Source organism: Varanus komodoensis, unplaced genomic scaffold (genome assembly GCF_004798865.1).
Source record: "Varanus komodoensis strain SLA01 unplaced genomic scaffold, ASM479886v1 scaffold37, whole genome shotgun sequence".
In the NCBI taxonomy this organism is placed as follows: domain Eukaryota; kingdom Metazoa; phylum Chordata; class Lepidosauria; order Squamata; family Varanidae; genus Varanus; species Varanus komodoensis.
The window spans coordinates 4,687,434-4,710,386 of NW_025335889.1; the positions used below are offsets into that span (position 1 = coordinate 4,687,434).

At 42.6% G+C, this 22,953-nt stretch overlaps 1 protein-coding gene across 1 annotated transcript in view; it reads left to right on the plus strand.

The window, feature by feature from the left end:
* The window catches only part of RBPJL (recombination signal binding protein for immunoglobulin kappa J region like), a 34,745-nt gene extending 12,681 nt beyond the window's left edge, over positions 1-22,064 (plus strand). Inside the window, exons 4-11 of the mRNA XM_044440223.1 lie at positions 968-1,083; positions 13,126-13,300; positions 14,300-14,437; positions 15,432-15,544; positions 16,845-16,985; positions 18,637-18,792; positions 19,996-20,099; positions 21,758-22,064. Of these exons, the coding sequence (XP_044296158.1) occupies positions 968-1,083; positions 13,126-13,300; positions 14,300-14,437; positions 15,432-15,544; positions 16,845-16,985; positions 18,637-18,792; positions 19,996-20,099; positions 21,758-22,031 (1,217 nt within the window). The 3' untranslated portion in view covers positions 22,032-22,064. The remainder of the gene's footprint in view (positions 1-967; positions 1,084-13,125; positions 13,301-14,299; positions 14,438-15,431; positions 15,545-16,844; positions 16,986-18,636; positions 18,793-19,995; positions 20,100-21,757) is intronic.
* The last annotated feature ends 889 nt before the right edge of the window (positions 22,065-22,953 follow it).

Sequence of the window (22,953 nt, forward strand, 5' to 3'; positions counted from 1 at the left end):
AGATGCGAATGTGCTTTTGTGTACTTTGCTGTTATAACTGTGAATGGTGAGTCCATAACACAGGTCACACCGACCTTACAGTAACGCCATATGAGGAAGGACCCATCAGGCAAACAACACAGGTCCACTTCCACGTTGCTACATAGAACTTCCAGAAGTCTTCCAGTGATGTCAACAGAAGTTCTCCAGTGTCGTTATAAACCTATTACACTACAATACTTTATAGGCTAACTTTGTTGGACTTACAAACAAATTGCACTTACAAACATGCTTTCGGAATAGAACTTGTTCATATGTAGGTGACATCCTATACTTCATTTAAGCCATAGTCATTGTGCCAGCCAGATCAACTGCATACACTGTGTGGTTTTAAAGACAATTTGCTGGTGAATGCCAATGGCTGGGGCTTTTCAAGGGCATCTAGTTGGCCACTGTGGGTCATAGGATGTGAGACTAAACATACTTCCAGCAGGGCTCTTGGGTTCTTTCATTCTGTGTAATGATTGTTTTGAGATAATTACTGTACATGGTGAAAGAAGCACATATGAGGAACTTGCACATCTCCTCCATGAGGAGCAACACCTGAGCTTCACATGCACAAAATCCAGAATCTCATGTCCTTATTCATGTGCATAGCCAAGTCTCAAGGTATAGGCTGAAGGCACATGCTACAACAAACCTGCTAAAGCCAAACATACCTGCTCAGTTCTTGAGTATGAATGCCACCCTGATTCCATGATGCCAGGAGTATAACAATGTATGACAGTCTTTTAGATGTTTGAAAACCTCCCAAAGAGCATGAGCTATAATAAACACTTCAAAGCTTCCTGCAGATTTCCTCTTTTCACATTACAAGAGAATAGTGAACAGAGAACTGAGGATTGACCCCTGCTTTCCTCTTTGCTGCATCCTGGGGTTGTGGGGACACGGCTGTGGAATCTCTCACTCATCTCCTCCCCTTGTGCAGGAAAAGATCTAACAGAATCCAGTTCCAAAGTATGTGGGTATATAGGACTTGACAGCACGGGCAGCAGCCACATGGAGACCCAGAAGCTAAACTTTGAGGAACAGGCAGATTCCAAGGTAAAGTGTGTGAGATGGCTGTTTATAATATTTCAACATAAAATTATTGTGTCCTGCATATAATTGAAAAGGGAGTTACAAACTTTGATATGGTAGTAGGCATTATGGAGCCATGTAGAGGAGCACTGGGTGGATATATTATGATTGTTGCACAAATTCTTGTGATTGCATGGTTTAGATTGCAACTTTAGATCAAGAACTTCACATTTTAAAGCCTGAAACTAAACTGAGAGAGTTTTCTCCACATGCTAAGGCTGACAAAATAAGACAGAAGGTGCAAAAGAAATTAGAAATTCTTGAAATATCAAGTAATTTATATTGGCACTACATATCGATCTAACACAATCATCAGAGAAAGAGGAGCACCTCAGTACAGATGTGTTCAAATAATATGCTAGAGTGTTTAGCAAAGGAGTTTATCAAATGGGTTGATAAAAATGCAGCAACATATTTGTACCAGCCATGATCTTCCTATTAAAATTAGTTTGAAATACCCCTGAATTTCCAGCAATCAGCTAACAAAAGATTAAGAAAAATGCAAAAGAACCACATAATATATTGATAAATCAATTGTACTCGTTGTACTAGTTAGGAAAAAGAGATGATGGGGTAAAGTTTTGCACTGGTGGTCAACAACTTAATTGTCCCAGAAAGGATGCTCACCTACCTAGGTGGATGATACCTTCTACAACATTTACCTTCTGTTCTACATCTGAACAGTTCCTGGAGCAGTGAGCATGTTGTATCATTTGCAGTGAATTTCTACATTAGACTTAGCTCACAGATGCTGTCAGGTGGACATGCATCCAGGGGACAATGAAGAAACAGCTTTTATTCTTTTTAAATCGAATGCCATGTCATTTAGTCTATGTAATTCCTCAAGCATTTTCCAGGGGTTGATGGAACTAGTCCTTGCTGACTTGCAATGGACTGCTTGTCCAGTATACCTAGATGGTCATAATTCTTTTTAGCAGCTCCTTGCCAGAACACCTAAACTGACTGGATGCAGTCCTGAGGCAGTTACAGAGTGCTGGGTTATTAATCAAGCTGTCTAAATATCAGCTATTTACATTACAGGTCCAGTACTTTGGACATGTGATTTCCTCACACAAATTGCTACAGATCTGGAGAAAGTGGAAACAGTACAGGCTTGGCCAATTCTAACAAGAGTGCACAATTTGTGTGGAATGAAGCCTTCCCTAAATCCTTCCAGCAACTAAAATCAAGACTGATCCAATATTAACTTTTCCCATTCTGCAAAATGTCTTTATTCAAAACAACAGATGACTCCTTTGTCACTGGTTACACAAACTAGCTCCCTGTTCATTCTTCCCAAAGACCTTCTTTTTTTTTGGAAACTCCACCCACATTCATTTCAATGGGAGAGTCATATATATAACTCAGCTCACACAGTGAAATTTCCTGTGTCTCACACAGGAGAAATTATTGTTTTTCTAGCGATGCCTGCTGAAACCAACCAAATGCAGTATTGATATCTATAGAGAAAAGAAAATGCAGTGGATTGCTTAGATTGTAGTTTCATGGTAAGTACGGAAATGAAACATTCGTGGGTAAATACGGCAAAAAGGGAGTCATTTGTGTCAAGCTCTGATAAACAGGTGGTCCTATGTGTACAGCCAGATTCCACCATGAACAGGTAGCGATAGATCCAGAAATTAATCTTCCACATGTGTTCATGGGTACTGCGTTTGAGAAAGACTTCCAGTGTACATTAAACAAGGTATAGGTTTGGAGAGATTGGGAAATACAATCAAACATCACATAGCCAGTATGATTCTCTCTGTACGGAAGATAATTAGAGATATGCCTTTCATTATGCAATGTGAATGCCAATGATCCTGCAGAAATTTGCGATGCTGTTTCTGTATATTTACACTTACAATTTTTGAGTGAAATCCAGAAACATAGGACAAGTTGTGTGTGTGTGTGTGTGTGTGTGTATTAGTATATAACAGAACATATTACCATTGTTTAAAATAATTATACATAGACTTCAACAAAGGCACCCCAAATATCCATGTATGCATCCATTTGTAGATTATGCCTAAAGGCCACCTAGTCAAATATTGAAAGTTTAATGAAGTCCGCCATTCATTGTGCTACCACACATGGGGCTGCCTTTGAAGATGGTCCAGCATATTCAATTGGGCCAGAATTGGACTGCACAGTTAGTAAAAGGTGTTAGTTTGCAGTCCCACATAAATTTGTTTTATACAAGTTACACTGGTTCCCAGTTGAAGCCCGGGCCCAATTTAAAGTGCTTGTCTTGACATAGAAAGCCCCAAATAGCTTAGGACCTGGCTGCCTAAAGGACCACCTTCTCCCATATTGTTAGTAGCAGTAGTGGTGTGTTACATCATATATGCCTACCCATCCATTAAGATCTGAGCAAGAGGTCCTTCTCAAAGAGCCATTCCTCAAGGAGGTGGGAGGTGTGGCAAATAGAAGGACCTTCTTGGTGGCTACCCCCATTTATGCAAGAGGCTCCTAAAAAAATTGCCTGGCACCAACATTCTTTTCTGTTCAGTGCCAGGCAAAACCATTTTTCTTCTCCAGATATTTTAATAGCTGTTTTAGCAACTGATTTTAAATATTTGAATACCAAAATATATGTTTTCCTTCTCACTTGCTGCATTCTTAAATGGCCACTGCTTTATTGTTGTTGTTTTATATGATGAATTTATTGTTTTACTCTTATTAATTATCGTGATCTTGATTATTGTTGTAAGCCACTTAGAGATTCCTACTGGAATAGTGAGCAGCATACAAGTATATAATAAAAGAATAAATAAAATGTTTCAGTTGCGTGTTTTGCCACACAGTTGTAGCTGGAAATTCATATCTAGCACACAAAGCAGAAAATGGCAAAATCATCATCATCATCATCATCATCATCATCAGAGCCAACAAGGTAATCTAAAGTAAAACTCAGCCTGTCTGTCCAGGTTTGTCAAGCAAACATTTCCTTACCTGATTACCCCATAAATTTAATTTTGCATGTGAAAAGGCATTAGACTGCAATTGACTACTCCACTGTAATATATTCCACAGCACTGTGACTGCCACAGCTGGAAGAGGCACATTATCTGTTTTGGTATGATGGAAGCCCAGTGCAATCCACTGGGAAGTGGATCCAGAAGTGAAAATTCAAAAACTAACCAGGGAGAGGAATGTAATCAAATGGAAAAGACCAAAATCTAGTTCAAGTCAATAAATGGGCCCAATGGTATAAGGAAAAATCAAGGAAGCTAAATCAACCCTCTTTGAGTGGAACCCCATAAAATTTATGAAACAAGTCATTACACTTCTGAAACTGCTTTCCAGGTATAAATAAAGGAATGTCACATAAAACAGAAAGAATCTGAGGTATTATGTTCATTTTAAGTGCATTTACCCCATAGAGGCCCATCTGTCAATATCTCTTGAGATCACATTAATCAAGTTACTAACATTTAGCTTAATTATTTCTGATATGCCTCCTGGAAAAAGTGTTCTTAGATACGTAAGTTATAAACTCAGCGCAAAGTCTAAATTGCTAATTGGATAACACACTAGGGGATATATTATCTCCAACAGAAAAAGTTTCAAATTTGGTTAGTTAATAGACTAACCAGATAAATGTCCAGGATCATTAATCATATGCATCAAAGCCAGAATAGATGGAGTTCCAAAATAAACAATAGATAATCAGCAAAGAGAATAAGTTTAGATTCTAACTCAAGATGCACACATCCATGATTATGGTGTTGTCACACAGCACATGCCAGGGATTCGATTCAAAAAAAAATCAAGTAGCAATGGGGAAAGCGGACCACCATGACTGGTATCTATTTCAAGTAAACACACAATTCTGTTGGTGCTGACTGTGACTCCAGAATATTTATATAAAATTTGAAACCATTCTGACCATTCTGCAGGAAAGTTGAAAACAAAAGCCCCTGCCTATTTTTAATTAATTCCACCTGGTCCAGCTGGAGTAACATTGCAGAGACTGCCAGCAAAATTGCAGTTAGTATTTTAATATTAACATTAATCAGTGAAATAGGTCTATAGCACACGGGGAATGATCTCTATCTGGTTTAGGAATTACTGAAATGTAAGCATCATTGAATGTTGATGAAAGAGTACTCTGTTCAAAAACAGAATTATACAAATGATGAAGCTTGGGAACTAAAAAGCTGGAAAAAGTTTTGTATCATTCAATTGGAAATCCATATGGACCAGCTGCTTTTCCCATTTCATGTTAACGATGGCTTTCTTAATTTCATCAATTCAAAAGGACACCATGAAAAACTGCCTTTGTGACATATCTTGCCAGGGAAAATTAATCTGGGAAAAAGCATTGATATCCTGCTTAGATATTTCACAACCACTACTATACAATTCTGAATATTTTTTTTTAAATCGAAAAATTATATGTTTAGGATGATTTGGCATGTGTAAGATATAGTTTCAGTGTTTTTTGTTGTTGAAGACGACTTGCCAATATTTACTGGGCTGTTTGTCATTCTCCCAATATGACTATCTTAAACATGCTGGTGCAAATTCTACCTGCTGTAAAAATGTTATCTAACTCATATTTAACATGCTACACCTCTTGATAAAGTTGTGCATTTGGACAGGGGGCAAACTGATTTATAAGTGTGTTCAACCTATCACTTAGGTCTACTTGTCACTCCTTTAAAAATAATAATGATGAGAAGGATAAGCAGGGCTTTTTTTGTCATAGAACGCACTGGAACAGCGTTCCGGCATCTTTTTTCGATGGATTTTTCCACATGATTTTGAATCGCCCTGTCGGGCGTAGCAGGTTGGCGGCAAAATCATCAAAATAGTGCATGCGGGCTGCTTGTGTGTCCGCGCTGGTTGTGATGGCGCCGCTCGGCTTTTGGCGCTGCTCGGCTTGTGACTGGTCGTGTGGTCATGTGCTGAGTGCTTACTGTGGGCAGAGACCATTATGCTTCATGACACAGTGTTGGTGTGTGTAGAGCAACTGGCTACGTGCAAAAGGTAAATAATTTCTTTATTTTAAAAAAAGTTGGTGAATTGAAAATCTTTTTTTAATTTTTAGTGTAAAAGTGTGACCCCAAATTTAAAGATGAAAAAAATTACTAATTAATTCTCAACCACCAGTCCTGCTAATAAAAGATTACCCTTAAAAAACCCTAAATAAAAGATGAACGAGATGTGAGTTCCGGCACTTTTTTTTTTTTTTTTTTTTTTACAAAAGAGGCACTGAGGATAAGCAATAATTTAACCATGGATGAAAGCTCTGCCGGCCTCCCACTCAGTGGAGCATGAGTTGCTTGTACACTCATTGATTTCAAAATGTTCTTGTCGCTCTGCAAGAATCTGATTTTCACAAGATTTATCATTTAACAAGGAAACATTAAAGCACCAAAGACCAGCAGGCCTTGGGCTCTTTGTAAGTAGCAGATCCAAACAGTCAGGTATGGTCTGATATAACCAGCATTTCAATCTTGCATTCTCTGATCTGACATAACAAGGATGTGGAAACCCCAAAATAATCCAACCAGAATCAAGTTCAGTGGTCAAAAGATACAAATGTTTTATTTCTCTCATCTGAAAGCAATGTTCTTCACATGGACACATCAGGCCATATTCTGCTACCTAGGCCTGAATCTCACTCTTGCTTGCTTCTTAGGGGGTGGTCCAGAAGGGAATCTATGATTAGATCCTATTAAAATCCCAGGGGATGAGGCTGATAATTATTAAAAGTTGAACAGCTGGGGAGGGCATTTTAACCTTTGTTCTATTTTGTGTTTCTGTTGGAAGCTGCTCTTTGCTTTCAGAGAAAATCCTTCATCAGTGGACAATTTATTTCTTTCCAACTTCACGGGAGAGAATTTCATCAGGACCACAGTAGTGAAAGGAGGAGTTAAATTACCTCTCTCTACCTACTGGGATGTTGAAAATTATCACCCTCCCAAAGGCTGGCATCTGCATTTTTAAAGTTCATATTAAATCCAAAAGTGCATTTAGCATCATGTCTAGTTTAGCCTGGAAGCAACAGTGATGAAGCAGTGTCATACTTCGGGCAAATAATTAGAAGCAAGTTTCTCTGGGGAGGACAAAAACGCTAGGGAATGCTGAACACAAAAGAAGGGGAAGACCAACCTTTCAGATGGTCTGATTCCATAAAGAAAGCACAGTCTTGAGACTGTCAGGGACAAGATATTTTGAAGGTTGTTCCTTCAGAGGGTTGCCACAGGTCAGAGATGATTTAACGGCATAAAGCATCAACAACACCAGGTTTGGCCCATCATCTCTTATTACCTTCCTGTCATTAATCAGATTCAGTATGTCACTATGTTACACACAACTATCCCTATGTAGGGGACCAGTGTAGCTCAAAAATTAAAGCTATGTTGCCAGGTAGACCATTTTAGCTGAAATAGGTGATCCCTCCAATAAAAGTACAGTTTCAAGCAAACTCCTGAGTCAGATATGAACTCTGAATTTGGTGAAAATTTGACACAGTGCTCCTATTGACCAGCCTTCCTAGCCCAGATTTTTTTATGTGGGAAGGCTATTTGCAAGTAATCCACCAGAATATTGCTACAAGGATATGGGGTTGACTTCTATAAATAAGTGTGTGATGTCATTGGAACACTGTGTGATTTACCAGTACTGCTACTTTGCCAAGAGGCAGCTGAGGCACTGGAGATCAGCTAATGCCTTGAATAGGAAGAGGAAACTCCCATCTTAGATCGTAAACTTGACAGCAGGAAGATCCCTTGCAGCACAAGCCCATGTTGGTCAACAGACTAAAAAGCCTTTGATGTTGGCCTTGGGTTGCCTGAATGTCTTTTACATTTGAGCATTGAAAAACAGCAGGAAGCCTCACTCTAGACAGGCACTCAGCTCTTGGATGAAGTCTGGTCTAGCAGCATGCTATAAATTGGCAAATGCCACACATTGCATATATGACAAATGAAATGGAGACTAATGTACCCCATTACATTACAAGCAGGACAAGCTGTTGTGAGAATGTGTCTCCCCCTTTCCCCTTTCCCCGCAGCTCAAAATAACCATTTCTACAGTCCAGTCCTTTATTTAGCAAGGTTGGCTTTGCAACATAGAGTGAGTAATAATAGCAAGTAATTAACAAGTTGTTCATAAGGAGCATCTATCAAAGTGTGATCCCTCTGATTTGTGACGTTAGCTCTTGCCCACCGTAAAGAGTTGATTCCAAATTAATCTCTCTCCTACAGAAAAGGACTGGCTCTAACCTCAGGGAGATTCATGCTGGTTCCACCCTCAGGGAGGTTAATGCTGCTTGGATTTACATAATTGCTCCACTTGTTTAGCTTGACAACTAACCACTGTGTTAATGAACTCATACTCTTCCCGCTCTGACCCTCTTTGTTCTACTCTCTCTGTTCCAAAACAGAGACAGTCTGCTTGGGTAATCTCTCATTTACCTAAGGATTTCATTTCCAATCCCTCTTCTTCACCACCAGACTCCTGGAATGCTGTATTTTGAGAGAAGCAGGCCCCGTCCCAAAATCTGGCAGTATAGGGACTTCACACACATTTTTAAACTGTACATTTGCTTTAAGTACACACCTGAAAAAGACATGTGTGAATGAGATCAACATGAGTTAAACACAAGTATGGTACATCTTGGCATGGTCATTGTGGAGCTGTGATTAGCTGCAGATTTCTGTTGAATATACCTATGCACAGGTTTAAAATATATGATTGTATTGTTTTTCTCATTTTTTGAAAAGAACAGTTGCTTCTTTTCTAATACTAAGCCTAGGCATGGGTTGTTTTTCATTTTCCAGGGAATCTTGAAACATATCATGGTAGGTTAGAGGATACCCACTGAAGAAGTTAGACAAGAATATCATGGTTTTTCTCCATTACCCAGGAAATTCTTGTCTCTTCCCAAGTCTAGTGTCACCTAGTGATCAGACTTTATAATGGTACTATCCATGTAGAATTCAGTTCTAACTTCCTTCATAGCATCCATAACATCTTCCTCCTTAAAAGTCAAACTGTTTTCTTCCTTTGTGTTTTTAATTACTGGCCCTCTGTGGTTACTGATCTGCCAGGGATTACACAGCTTGCAAAGCTGTAGAATTTTGCTGATGAACATTGATACTGGTTCTTGCCAAGTGGACGTGCTTTCTTTCATTGGCTGATAAGTGATGAAAGAAACCCCTAAACAGTCCCCAAAGTTCAAGAGAGGGACTGATAACTTGGCATCTTTTTATAGGACAAAAATGTATTTTGCATTATCTAGAGCCATGGAAGAATGCAGGGACGAGAAGAGGGCCAGCAAAGTTACAGAAAGGACCTTTGTGTTTGCAGTGCTTAACTCATTGTGAAAGCAAAGCCTATCAGAACGGAGAGAGCGCCAAGATGACTGGGAGCTGTAAACCTAGGAGATGCTTTGGGCTGTGCAGAATAAATTGCACGTGAGCATTAATTTCCATTTAGATGTCCCAAAACCCAGAGTAAATAAAGTCCTCAACATCCCCATGCTTTTTACTCCCCCTGTAATAACATTTGTAAATGCATTCCCTTTAAATGAACCTCTAAAGGCTTTGAATAGGAACTGTTACAAATTCTAGTGGGAACCACTTCACCCCACTTTCCATTCTTGCTGGTGACAAGCTGAGCCCATGGTAGTTCATGGTGATACACTTCCCTGTGAAGGCCAGCTTGTTTTCTTGCTCATTCATACTAGAAATGAAATTATGCCTCACAAATTTGTTTTCTTATGTTTCTTGGGTGAAGGGTTCCCTCACCTCCACCCTACCTCTTGCTCAAAAGAATTTACAGCCCTGTTGCTGGAGGCTGTGAAACCCAATCACTCCATCAAGACAAGATGGCTTGTGATCCACTTAATATAGTTCCTGCTCAAGGACTTTAAAGATCTTCAGTTTCTGACACTAGTAACAGCTGAAACACATCACATCATCTCATTTTGTATAGAAAATTCTGTCTCTGAAAAGGGATTCTGTGTAACTGAAAAGCTCGTACATCCAGCATATGGAATGTTTGTTGATTCACTAAAATGTATCATTTTCCTCATTCTCTCTCTCTCTCTCTCTCTCTCTCTCTCTCTCTCTCTCTCTCTCTCTGTGTGTGTGTGTGTGTGTGTGTGTGTGTGTGTGTGTGTGTGTGTGGTGGGAGCTGTGGAATCCCATGTGTATGCTGTGGGACTAAACCAGTTATGAACTGGGTCTGATGTTTCTTCTGTATGCTGGAGACAGAAATAGTTTTTAAGGATCTTGTAAGTGATGTGACTATTGCTGTCTTTAGAGCACACAAACTCTTTTGACCCGCTTTTGCCTCTGTTCAAAGAGGCTTTTTCAGGTTTTTAAAACATTACAAAAGCCTGCAAACCTTTGTACTGGAGATGGTGAGATGGGAGTAGATGCCCTTCCGTGCCCTCTGTGGGGTGGGGGATCTAATTAAGCCATCCATAGCATGAGCCAGGATTTCAGTAAATATAATGCTGTTTAAGTTGAGTATTGAGCGATACTTTTCACACTTGAAGGTCATTTCTAGATGTTACTTCCCCACAGCAGCCCATGCAGAGTTTGTGTCACTAAAGTGGGATGAGTAAACATGGACCTGCCTAGGATAACCAGCAGTCGTGGGGGTTCAGTGGTAATTTGGACCAGCAGTGATAAGCACTGAGATTGCTACTTGCAGGTGTTGGGTTGCTTAGCTACAAGTACCCCACATACCACAGATCCTCTTTGCTATTAATAATTCCGAAACAATTTCAACCATTTCCCTTAATACTTATCTTATCATTGGGATAATCCCAGTTTGTCTCCTTTTCTTTCAAAATAAGGGTCAGACTATACAATATGTTAAATTTTGGGCATATTTAGCTCTTTGGATATTGTTTTTACTCACAAGTAAGTGTGAATGCAATTGACACAGGTAGGGGAGTTTTAAACCTCTTCTTCAGTTGCTTGTTTTCAGAAATCCTTCTCCCTGTGCAGAGGCTAAAAGTATTTGTCTTCCTTTTTATCCCCTGCATGGAGTGTGGGGCGGCATTTGGGGAAACAAGCTGCCGTGGTGGAGGTTTAAATTTCTCTCCCCCTTGCACGGTGATCTAAATTGCAGCTCTGTGTGGTTACCTGTGAGTTTAAAAAATCTTTCAAGACTTGTCTGCTGCTCAGAGCATAATTTACAGACCATGTAGCTTGATCCTCATGCTTTGCACGGTGCCTAGACATATGCCAGGATTATGTTTCTGGTTTTTGCTTTTAAACTATGGCTTAATATAATCAGTAACAGCTTGCTTGGATTTAAGTGCAAGGAGTTTAAGGCAGATAAAGAGGGCTGCTTTTCAAGAGGTACAGCCGTGCACCTTCGTGCACTGCATTTGCCAAAAAGTGGGCAGGGCAAATTTTAGCAAGTTTTAACTCAGGTAAGTTTGCATGTGAGAGGGTTTGGGTGTAGTATAAAAAAGTGCCTAATACTAGTGTATTAGGCAAAGGAGGCTCAGAACTAAAGCTTGTATTTTGCATTCTAGTTAATTCCTTTTTCAAGTCATGCCAACTGTGGCTCTGACAGATATTACAAGAGGGTGCCAATAGGAAAAGGTGTAGCCAAAAAACAAGTGGAGGAGCTGGTATTCTGATCCTAAAGAGATCTTTGAAACCCTGACAACTAGTGGGAGAATGAAACAATTCACTTCCTCTTGATAATGATGTCTTTGTAATATCCAAGATGGCTCTTTATGTCTTAGCAGTGAATAATTAGAGACATTTCGTAAAAATTTGCTGTGAACTGCTGGGAAGATATAGAAAATTCATCAGAATTTGCTTTTGCTTCTTATGTATCCCTGTTCTAATGCAGAGCTTGAAATTTTAATTTTTTATATGACTGTAAGGAGTATGTGTCCCAGAATTTGGCTGGAACAACAAAATGTACTGCTGAATTGCATGTAGATGTTTCCAGACTCAGCCCTTTCCTTGGCACCTCCGGTTAAAAATGTGATGCTGGCTAAGGGCCACACACACTCACCCAAACATATACACACATACACACAGGTGCACATACACACAGGAGCATTCCAGTGATTCTGATGCAGATCGCTTTTCCTCACTGCTAGGAGCAGCAGGGGGAAAAGCCCTATTTGCACAAATATCTCTGGGGGAAGGAGTGAAAAGGCTTCCCTTTTCTCCCTCTCCCCTCCTGCAGAAGCTGCCAGTGGCTACCAATGAGGAAAAAGTTGACTTTATCAGGAGGTTCGTGACAGAAGTTAATTCAGTAGCTGGGGGTTTGGGGTGTCAGAGCATCTGTAGCAGGCCACAGTGAATGCGTTGAGGACCGCACATAGCCTAGTAGGCACAGGTTGTGCATCCCTGAGTTAAAGTAGATGCACAGATTCCCACACCAGAACATTCAAGTAGGCAGTAATGAGCTGGATGGACCACTGCTAGGGACGGAGGCATACTTTCGTTTCAGAGCATGCATGTGGCATGCATCAGGATGCTGGTCCAACCCATCTGCTCTCCAGTTAATCAGATCAGGGAGCAGACCTCCGCCTGCACTGCTGGAGAGCAGCTGCCCATTGGAAAAAACTGTAGTAGGCTGGGTGGAAAGCGGTCCGACCACGGGGACTGCTTCCCTCCTTCCAGGGCAATGCTGCAGGATGAGCTGAGTCCATTTGGGTTGGATGACACAAGCCTCGCCTTGCATGAAGTTTAAGTGCGCATGCAAGCACCGCCCAGGGCTGGAGCTGCTTAGCTTTAGCAGGACTGCGGCATCATATGCCTTCCAACCACATTCTTCCATTGCTAAGAAAAGAGCCAGAGGCTATCTAACTCAGTCTTCCCTTCAAGTGTTGGACTGCAACTTCTATCATTCCCAGCCAGCATGGGAGTTGCAGTCCCATGCGCCTAGAAGACACCTGGTCAGGGGAATCCAATTAGTTTCCCTGTCTTCAAGCAGCCTTCAACCAAGGCACTAATCCCATGTCCCATCCCATGCTGGTCATGTGCACACGTCCCTTTGCTGCAGGAATTCAGCTGTGCCAAAGCGCTGTACATTTCGGACTCAGACAAGAGGAAGCACTTCCGGCTGGTCCTGAAGCTCTTTTTCAGCAACGGGCAAGAGATTGGCACATTCCACAGCAAGCTGATCAAAGTAATTTCCAAGCCGTCCCAGAAGAAGCAGTCCCTGAAGAACACAGACTGTAAGTGCAAAAGATGGGCTGGGGAGGGGACCCCGCTTAGGGGAAGGACAGCTGCTCTGTAGGCAGAAGGTTCCTTGTTTAGTCCCCACCAGCTCCAGTGAAAAGGACTGGGTCGCAGGGGATAGGAGCGCTTTCTGCCTGAGCCCCTGCAGAGCTGCTGCTGCTACTCTGATTAGACAGTGTTAGGGTATATGAGCCAACAGTGTGATCTGGGGCTTCCCTACATGAGGCTTTAAGCCTGCTGCTTTACTCAAGCAGCTGCTTCTGGATTCGTTGTGAGATTAAGATCAGTCCCTGTGTATGAGCTTTTCGTTTTTGCTTCCCAGAAAGGTTTCTTTTTCTGCCTTGCTGTGATTTCTCTTACACAGCCACAAGTGGAGCTGCACTGTGGCAGAATTCAAGGAAGTTGCCATGGGGAAAATGAAGGGTGCAACGATGGGAATAGCGAGCTGGAGCCTCAGTGACAGCTCCCCTGCTATTCTACATCAATTTGAATATTTACTCAGACGGGAGTCCCCCAGTTTACTCCCAGCATATTTACTCCCGGCATATTTACTCAGACAGGAGTCCCCCAGTGTATCACCGGGCCCCTTTATTGCTCACTAAGAATTAATTGTTACTTGCTGTGCTTTATTATTCTATTCCACTGGCAGCATATAAACAAAATTAATTAAGAACATTGATTGCTTTGATAACTTTGCAGAATATAGTATATAATTTTGCATAATAAACAGTAATATATAGGGTAATGTACAGAGGACTGCAGCATTAAACCTGCATTTACATTCAATCCATTGGGGCTTGATCCTATGCATAATCAGGCAGAACAATAGTCCTACAGTTCCCAACTGGCTGGCAAATGCTTGGATCTGTTAAGACTGCTTTTCTGTCTGAACATGCAGAGGTTTGCGCCCTTAAACATCCATGTGAAAATTCCCCTAAGGTGCTTCTCAGCCTTGTCTCTGATGTCCTTCTCCCTGTCTGCCTGCCATTCCGCAGTGTGCATTTCATCTGGTTCAAAAGTCTCCCTCTTCAACCGCCTGCGTTCCCAAACGGTCAGCACCCGTTATCTTTCTGCCGAGGGCGACATCTTCACCGCGAGTGCCAGGCAATGGGCCGCATTTACTCTTCAGCTGGGTGAGACCTGACAATAACTTGGCCATTTTTCATTATTCATGCTGAACGTTGGGGGTCCTGTCCTCCTAGCCTAGTGGCATCACTGAACTTAACAGAACTGTGCCCTTCAGTGGGTGACAACCTGCCAAAACTAGGAGTGGTTGATTAAGGCTCAGCACTTAATTACCATCCTTAATAAGTGAACAGTCTAAGTCATAAATTAGCTCCCAGATGGGTGCTTTGCTAAATAGCATTACAATATCAGATACATAGCTGTTTTCTACAAGGAGCATTTCAAAGCGAGGTTGAACCTCTTTAAGCTCAAGGGCTACTTTAAGCACAAGCTTAAAGCTCATTTTAAAATCACAGAAGGAGGCTTCCATAGCTTACTGTGTCATCTGAACCCAGCAAGGCATAAAAACAGTCCATGGGTTGTGGGTTTGTTAATCATGCTGACAACCCACCCTTGCCAGGTTGGAGTGACAGAGGAAGCCACAGCAACTGCCCACTGCAGCTTGAAGGCTTAAAATGGCTGCCAGCACACCCCACTGTGGCTTAAATAGGGCTTGGTGGGCTGCTGCAATTGTGCGGATTGATTGGCAGCTGCTCTCCAGGGTTTCAGGCAGGAGTTTTTCCAGATCTATCTGGAGATGCCAGAGATCAAACCTGCAACCTTCTGCATGCAAGGCATGTGTTCTACCAATGACCCATCCTGCACCTCTAGATGATTCCATCCTTTAGCTCACAGCTTTCTCTCTCATTCTTCCTCTCTCTGTGTGAGTGCTTCTCTCCATCTCCTGCTGCAGAAGTTTGCTGTTATCTGGCAAATACAGACAGAGAATAGAGCAATAGTAAATACTCCAAGTTCAATCATGGCTAATTGGGCTAAATTTAGAGTCTCAATGTTATACTCTAGAAGCAATGTTCTTAAAATGTTTAAGTCCACTTCCAGATTTTTGCCTCCAGAGTTTAGTATTTCTCACTCCACGTTCTCTCCTTTTTCTGTCTGAAGCAGATGATTTCTGTTCTCGGTCCCAGGGTGAGTTCCCTCTGCGAGAAGGCTACATTCGCTATGGTTCTATAGTTCGACTTATCTGCACAACTACTGGCATTGCTCTTCCTCCTCTGGTAAGGGTTAACAATAAAATGGAAGGGAAATTATGAGGGAATCTCACTTTTCAAAATTATCTGCAATTCTAAACACCAGGATCTCAAACAGCTTTCAGCTCAAAGGCCAAATTCAGTTTGGAAGAATCTTGGTGGAGGGCAGTCCAATCGTGTATAGGTTCAAAACTAAAAGGTTGAAGGGACAAAAAGACCTTAGCTTAAGGCTCGTAAAACCAGTAACTAAGTCTTAAGAGAGCATTTCAGCCAAGGAAAGGTTAAGCTTGGCCACAGTGAACCAAAGAGAGCAAACCAGGTTTATCTGAGGGGTCACTGGGGTCAGAATAGGAACCCAGGTAGACCCGGTTTGGCCTGAGATTTCAACCTGTTATACCATGTTAGGTTTCCTGTTTCACCCAGATTTTGTGATGGTTACTTTCTCTCCCTGCCCTTTCCAAGTGAACAGAAATCTTGCTTAGTCACCACATAAAAATATGATGAACTAATCACCTAGTCTCCTTGGGTGATTCCTGCCAGCCAATAGGAAAGGCTGTTTTTCTACCATGTCACTGGAACCTACAGCCAACCATGTTTGGTTAGAGCTGACATTGCCATAGGAAGGATGCAGCTCCATCAACCTTTTATTTTATTATTGCAGGTAGGGGATGGTGTAAGCTAATTGCTTTGCCTATCCTATGCATTTTCTTTGTACTTAGTATTAGCTCTAGAGGGCCTTTTGGAGGTCCAGTACAAAATATGGTTTTGCAATTCTCTCTGGATAGCGCAGATGCCATCACTGTGATGAATGGAACAGTATTTTATCACCATACTGTTTTGCAACTTTTAAGAAATTATATTTTCAGGGTTTTTTTACCATATTAGATGCTGATTATTCCATGCATCTACCAACCCCACTAATGCTTCTTTCCTTGATCTAGCCCTTAAGAAGGTGACGACCACCTACAGGAAAAGTCCTTAAATAGGAATTCTCTCTCTCCCCTCCCTCTCACGCGCACACACACACACACACGTGCACACATGGAAAAGAAATGTAATTTCTGCATGGTGCTATGGACTGCTAGGGCTGCTTCATAGAACATGATTTCCCTACATGTAGAATGTAGCCTCCTACCTTTAGGTGCTTACAGATCAGATTTAAGTTTCTGATCACTGCATCAATACATTTTTCTTAAGCTTGCTAACACAGAAAGATACCAGCCCAGTCCTTTAGGCTTAAGAAAAAGAGCATTTCCCTTCACCTTCCTTCTGAAGGGGAATATTTCTTTGCTTGTTTTGAACTTTTATTAATTTATCCTCTTCCCAGATCATTCGGAAAGTTGCTAAACAATCAGTGATGTTGGATGTGGATGAGCCAGTCTCCCAGCTGCACAAATGTGCTTTCCAGCTTCATGGGAGCAGTGGAATGTACCTCTGCCTCTCAACAGAGAAAGTGATCCAGTTCCAGGTAATGGGTGTGCAGAGCAAAACGGGGTAGGGGACTGGACCACTCTTTGTCCCAGATTGATAGACCGTCCTCCACCCCTGGCGCTATTGCTGTGTTGCAAGTGTTGCTGCATTCTTTAATTTGGACTCTGCAGATACAGAAATATGGAAAACTGCTTCATGCTGCATCGGAGCCTTGGCCCATCTTACCCAGTATTGCTGACAATGACTGGCAGAAGCTCTGCAGGGTTTCAGGACAGGATTTTTTCAAACCCTGCCAAGAGATGCTGAAAATTGAAGGTCAGACCTCCTGCATGGAAAGTGTGTGCTTTATCACTGGACCGCGGCCCTTCCCCTGATTTAGGGGATTCCATGCACTGACATGGCATATCTGATCTTCACTTTGTAATGTTGAACAAGGACTGAAATTATGCATGTCAGAGTTACAAAGTCTCCGTGTGCCGGCTACATCTGCTTACGGTGCGTTCCTGCCTGCTCCATGTGGCTGACGAGACAGGGATGACAGCAGGCCAGCAGGACAGAGGAAAATTCTGGGTACTTAGAGAAAGCTGCCAGTGGTTGAAAACTAAAGCATCCTAGAAAGCTTCTTGATTCTTCCGTAGGCTATGATTTGCTAAGGGCTCCTGCCAGGAGCTTTAGGATTTGCTAAGGCCTCCTGCCAAGAGCTTGAATTAGAGTTAGAAGAAATTGCATAATGTTCTCCCAGTAGCCTATCCAGGACAGAATTGTTCTCACCCCACAGAATTTTTTCATCTTTGTTTCACCCTGCAAACCCCATCTCCAGATCTCCTTGGAAGGGTCTCCCATTTCTTGTGAGCAGAGAGTACACCAAGGGCTGCAAGGGATTTGTCCCCTTCCCAATTCTGCTGGTGGAAGTAGTTCCACCAGGAGAAAAAACTGCCTTGGGTGTCACTCCCCAGTTCAGGACTGTGTGTGATACAATACACAGCAAAAGCTGAAGCTACTGAGAGAGGTGGCTTCTTCCAGACATTCTGAGTTCAGTCAGCAAATGGGGGAACAAGCACACAGTCTCTGGCTCTGCTTAATCACAGTCTTTGTCCTGCATGAGTCAGAGAATGCTTCAGTGGGTAGGCTTCTTTACTCAGATCAGCTTGCTGATTTAGAACCTGGAGACTCGGGACTCTAAATATCAGGGGAGCCTGCACAGGTGGGCAGAGGGAGGCCACTGTTTGAGGTGGCAGCAAACTCAAAGTGTTGGTGGAGTAAGCATCATGCTAAGCAGCCTGCTCTAAAATTGCCTGCTGTCTTCAGATGCAGTTCCATTAACACAGAATCATATTGCAGTAGAGTTGGAAGGGGCCTGTAAGGTCATCAAGTCCAACCCTTCTGCTCAGCACAAGACTCCTAGTTAAAGCATTCCAGTTTTAAAGAAAGATCCCACTGTTGATCCAGTCTGCTGTTGGCCGTGCAATGGGGAAAGTGCCATCTTGCTTCAGGCAAAAAATATTCAGCCACTTCTGGAAAGGAACCAGCACAACTCTGCACCTCCTTGGGGCAGCAACACCAGTGATGTAAGAAATTGTCCCCTGAGCACAATTCCACTACTCAAATGTCAGTAGGAAGTGGCAACAACCACAGAAATTGTGACTGAGCTAATTCCTCATCTTTAAATGTCCCTGATGGTTATGCAGGCCTCTCCATGCCCAAAGGAAGCAAATCGGGAGTTGCTGAATGACAGCTCCTGCTGGACCATCATTGGCACAGAGACTGTGGAATATACATTCAGTGACAGCCTAACCAGCATTCGGGATCCTGTGAGCCCAGTCCCTCTTGTAACAGCTCTGGAGGTGAGTAAAGGCTTTTCCCCACACTTCTGCCTGGCTGCTTTATGGAAGAAAAACCCAGGCAAATGCTTTGTCAAAACCAGCTTCAGGAAGCTGCAATTCTATCTGACATTCCTGTTTCCTGGTATGGCACCCAAGGTTATTTGCAAATAGGTTAAAGACCCTTTAACCACCTCCTCCTTTTGTCAGTCCCAAGATGCACTTTGTACTGAACCAGAATGTGGCAATGCTTCCAGTAAATGCATGCAGCACACAAGTATGTGAACTTGTTTGTGGGGCCTAAAGCTGATCTGGAACCCCTTTGGAAAAGTGGGTGTTCCAGAAAGGTAAGCTTCTCTTACTGGAGGTGAATGACAGGATGTGAAGAACAGTACCGGCCTCATGTGTTCTTCTGCAGTCACTTAAGCATTCAGCTCTAAACCAGTATGTTCTGGATGAACATGTAGATCTGATGTCCTCTTAATTTGCAGTGTGGAAGCCACTGCTTTATGAAGCCTCTGTCACATGCTTTCCTCTATGACACTCTCCAGATATTATATACTGCAACTCCCCTTACATCCAACAAGAGGGTTGCTGGCCAGAGTTGATGAGAACTGTGGTCCAAAACATCTGGGGTACAAAGGTGGGGAAGGCTGCTCTAGAGCAATGGAAGCTTACAAAGATATGGAGCTGCTCTCTCTTGCTGGAGACCATTGGCCTATCTAGCTGTGATGCTTTCTACTCAGGTTAGCAGCAGCTTCCTAAGACAATATTCCCATCCTGATGTTTTGGACTGCATTTGCATTTATTTCCAGCTAGCATAGCTATAATCCAATTCTGTGCTGGCTGGGAACAATGGGAGTTGCAGTCCAACACATCTAGACGGCACCAGAGTAGGGAATGTTGTCATAAGGGCTGTTTGGAAAAATTCTCCAGTTCAGCTAGCTGAGAGCCTTTTCGACTAGAACTAGAGAGATCAAAGACTGAACTGGGTCCTTTTGAATGGAAAGCAGTGGTTGAATGCAGTGGCCCCTGCGACACTCACTACCACTCAGTTGCCCCTGCTACATTCACCCATTCATTAAAATGCATTGGAGGGTAAGCTAGGAAGATTTCCTTTAAAAATACGCCAGTCTTGGGAGGAGGAAGAGGGAGGTGGCTTGTGTGGTACCTTCATGATGAGATATATGTAATCCTCTCCCCTGTGGTTGGGTCTGCTTCTCACAGCTGACGGGTGGAGGGGACGTGGCAATGCTCGAAGTGCAGGGCGAGTACTTCCATGCAAACCTGAAGGTTTGGTTTGGAGATGTGGAAGCTGAAACTATGTACAGGTAAAAACACAGAGACAATCTGTTTGGAAAACAAGGTATGTCAATCTGGGCCAATTCACAGCCCATATTCTTTGGGTATCTTCACATCTTCTTGTGTGGTATCAAAAGGGATCAGTGAAATTACCAGGGACTGGGTGGGATCAATATATAACACCATCCCTTTGTAGCACATTTCCCGGTACCTTTTTAACAAGGTAAAAATCACTAATAGACCCCACTGTACCTGCCTGAGGAGAAAGGGAAATGGTTGCACCATAGACTAGTAGCAATCCAAAGTTCCTGCCTCTATGAAGATGCTGTCTGTGGCCATGGTTAGGAGCCCCGTTCCTTCTTGGTCAGTACAAAAGTCTGGCCAGAAACTCTCAGATGGAAACAAGGATGCAAAACTTCATATTTCTGCACCACTCTTCCCCCAAGGAACTCAGAGCTGCAAGTTATCGGAACAAAATGAGGATCTTCTAAACATTCATCACAATACGAGACCCAGATTATTTATTGATTCATTGAATTTGTACCCCACCTTTCTTCAAAAAAGGGGGGATCATAAGGCAGCTTAAAGGCACAATTAAAATTGATTAAAACAATAAAAGGATAGATTAGCATACTCAACCCAGCAGACCCCTTTGCAGGCCAAAGTGTTTCTTTAATAAAGCGCTCTTTGCCCGCCAGTGGGAAGAACAGCAGAGGGGAAGCAGATCTCTGGTTCTGCCCTGCCCTGCCCTGCAACCTTGGATTGGCCTCCAAAAAAGCCCTCTCTCTGATTACCACCAAACAGCCTTCTGAAATGGCAGTCTGCAAAAAAGAGCCTTTCTAGAAGTCCTTCAGAAACAGGCAAGCCCATATAGGAGGAGGTGGTCTCCCAGGGACCCTGGTCCCAAGCCATATAGGGCTTTTTAGGTCAGAACCAGGACTTTGGATTCTGCCAGCAACAGGCTGCTAGCTAATGGAGCTGCTGTAATAAGGAACTCACTATAACTGGCCCTGGTCAAGCATCTCACTGCAGCATTCTGGACCAGTTGAAGTTTCTTAACAGTTTTCAAAGGCAGTCCCATCACATTAGTCCAAAGAGGATGTAACTAAAGTGATCGTGACTTTGGCCACACACAAATTACCTACAAACTGCAGAATTCTTTGGAGGAAGCCATGACAATTAAAGCAATACAAAACTGATTTTTCTGTAACATAAGATCTGTTCTCTTTGGTATTTGTGTGATATGGTAGGCAAAAGCATTCCCGCATATTGAGGAACGCAAGTAAGAGCAAGATTCTGCTCAAATTCAGATAACCAAATGCTGGTATTTCTATTATGGAGCTCACCCAAATCCTTCTCGAGTTTCTGGCAGTTTGAGGCATCCTGCCACTCCCTTACGATAGGAACATAAGAAGAACTCTGCTAGATCAGAGCAAAGTCCAGCAAACTTTTCCCCACTTGGCCAAACAGGGGCTTCTGGGAAGCTCACAAACAGCACAAGAGGGCAATACCCTCTCCCATTTTGCAACTGGTATTCAATGGTACGCTGGCTCTCGTGCTGCCTGGAGACAGTGCGTGGCCTCAGCTTCTGCAGTATCCATTGATCTGTCCTGATGTAAAACTCTGAGAGTGGGGAAGGGGAGAAAGGCTGCATTTTGTCCTTGTCTGGTATATTTTCTTCCTTTAGGAGTCCCAAGTCCTTAGTGTGCGTTGTTCCAGATGTCTCTGCATTTAGCCATGACTGGAGGTGGCTGAGATACCCCATCACTGTCCCTCTCCTGCTGCTAAGGAATGATGGACTAATTTACTCAAGCACTTTCAGCTTCACGTACACACCAGAGCAGAATTTTCTCGCTGGACAACCGACCCTGCCAGAAATGGCACAAGATTCAGACACTTTGCTTGACACCATCCATCAGGAGTTCACCAGGACCAACTTTCACCTCTACATGCAAAATTAGAGCTGGGGCTTTATGTATGCCATGGTGGGCAGGAGCACAGAAAAGGGCAGTAGACAGAAGAAGCCAGCTTCCAAAGAACCTTTCCTTTCATGTTTATGCCATTTTCAGCCCTTTATTTTCATTTTTCCTAAATCTGAGGCATTGGTTGGACATTAGACATTGATTAAAATACTGCATCGAGCACATCATCCTAATTACAGATTTTTCAGATGACCAAGGATCTACTTTTTACTATAGTGTTCAGCCAGATCCTGCTCAAGTTTCTGGCAGTCTGAGATCCCATCCCCATGCTAAGGGCAAGTAGCCAAGTCAAGTAGCCTGTTAAATGATTCAGAAATGACAAGGAGTGAGAAATGGATGCCTCAGCCATTGAGACTGAGGAGGAAGGTTTACAACACAACAGTATGTTGCTTTGGTCGAGATTAGACTTGCTGATTTTGTCACACTGTGTTCCGCAAGGATATCTGTACACCAGGAAGTGTTTGGCCACGGTAGAATGCATTATTTCTTTAAGAAATTCTTTAAGAATTAAAAATCAAAACTTTTCTGCACTAGCCAGAATGTCTCACTGGGACATTATCTGTATCGTAATGATGTCACATACTGACTACATCACAGAAGGTGAAGAAGGACCAGATTGTTGATGAAATATCTTGCACAGGTGAACAATTAGCAGGGATCTTCACCAGTGTTGCTCTTCCGTGATTATTGCAATGTGCGCTATCACAGGAGACTAGGGAACATGATGGGACAAGCATGTTGCTTGGTTGAGTGAAGAGTCCCATCCACTACTGGATTCCAGTTGTTGAGGTCACTTGGAAAAGACACCCCTGATGGCCCTGCTTCTCTCTCCCCACCATTACTGTCATAGGCAAGGAGCCGGTGAGCAATGGCACCTACTGCTCCTTTAATTCACCACCTC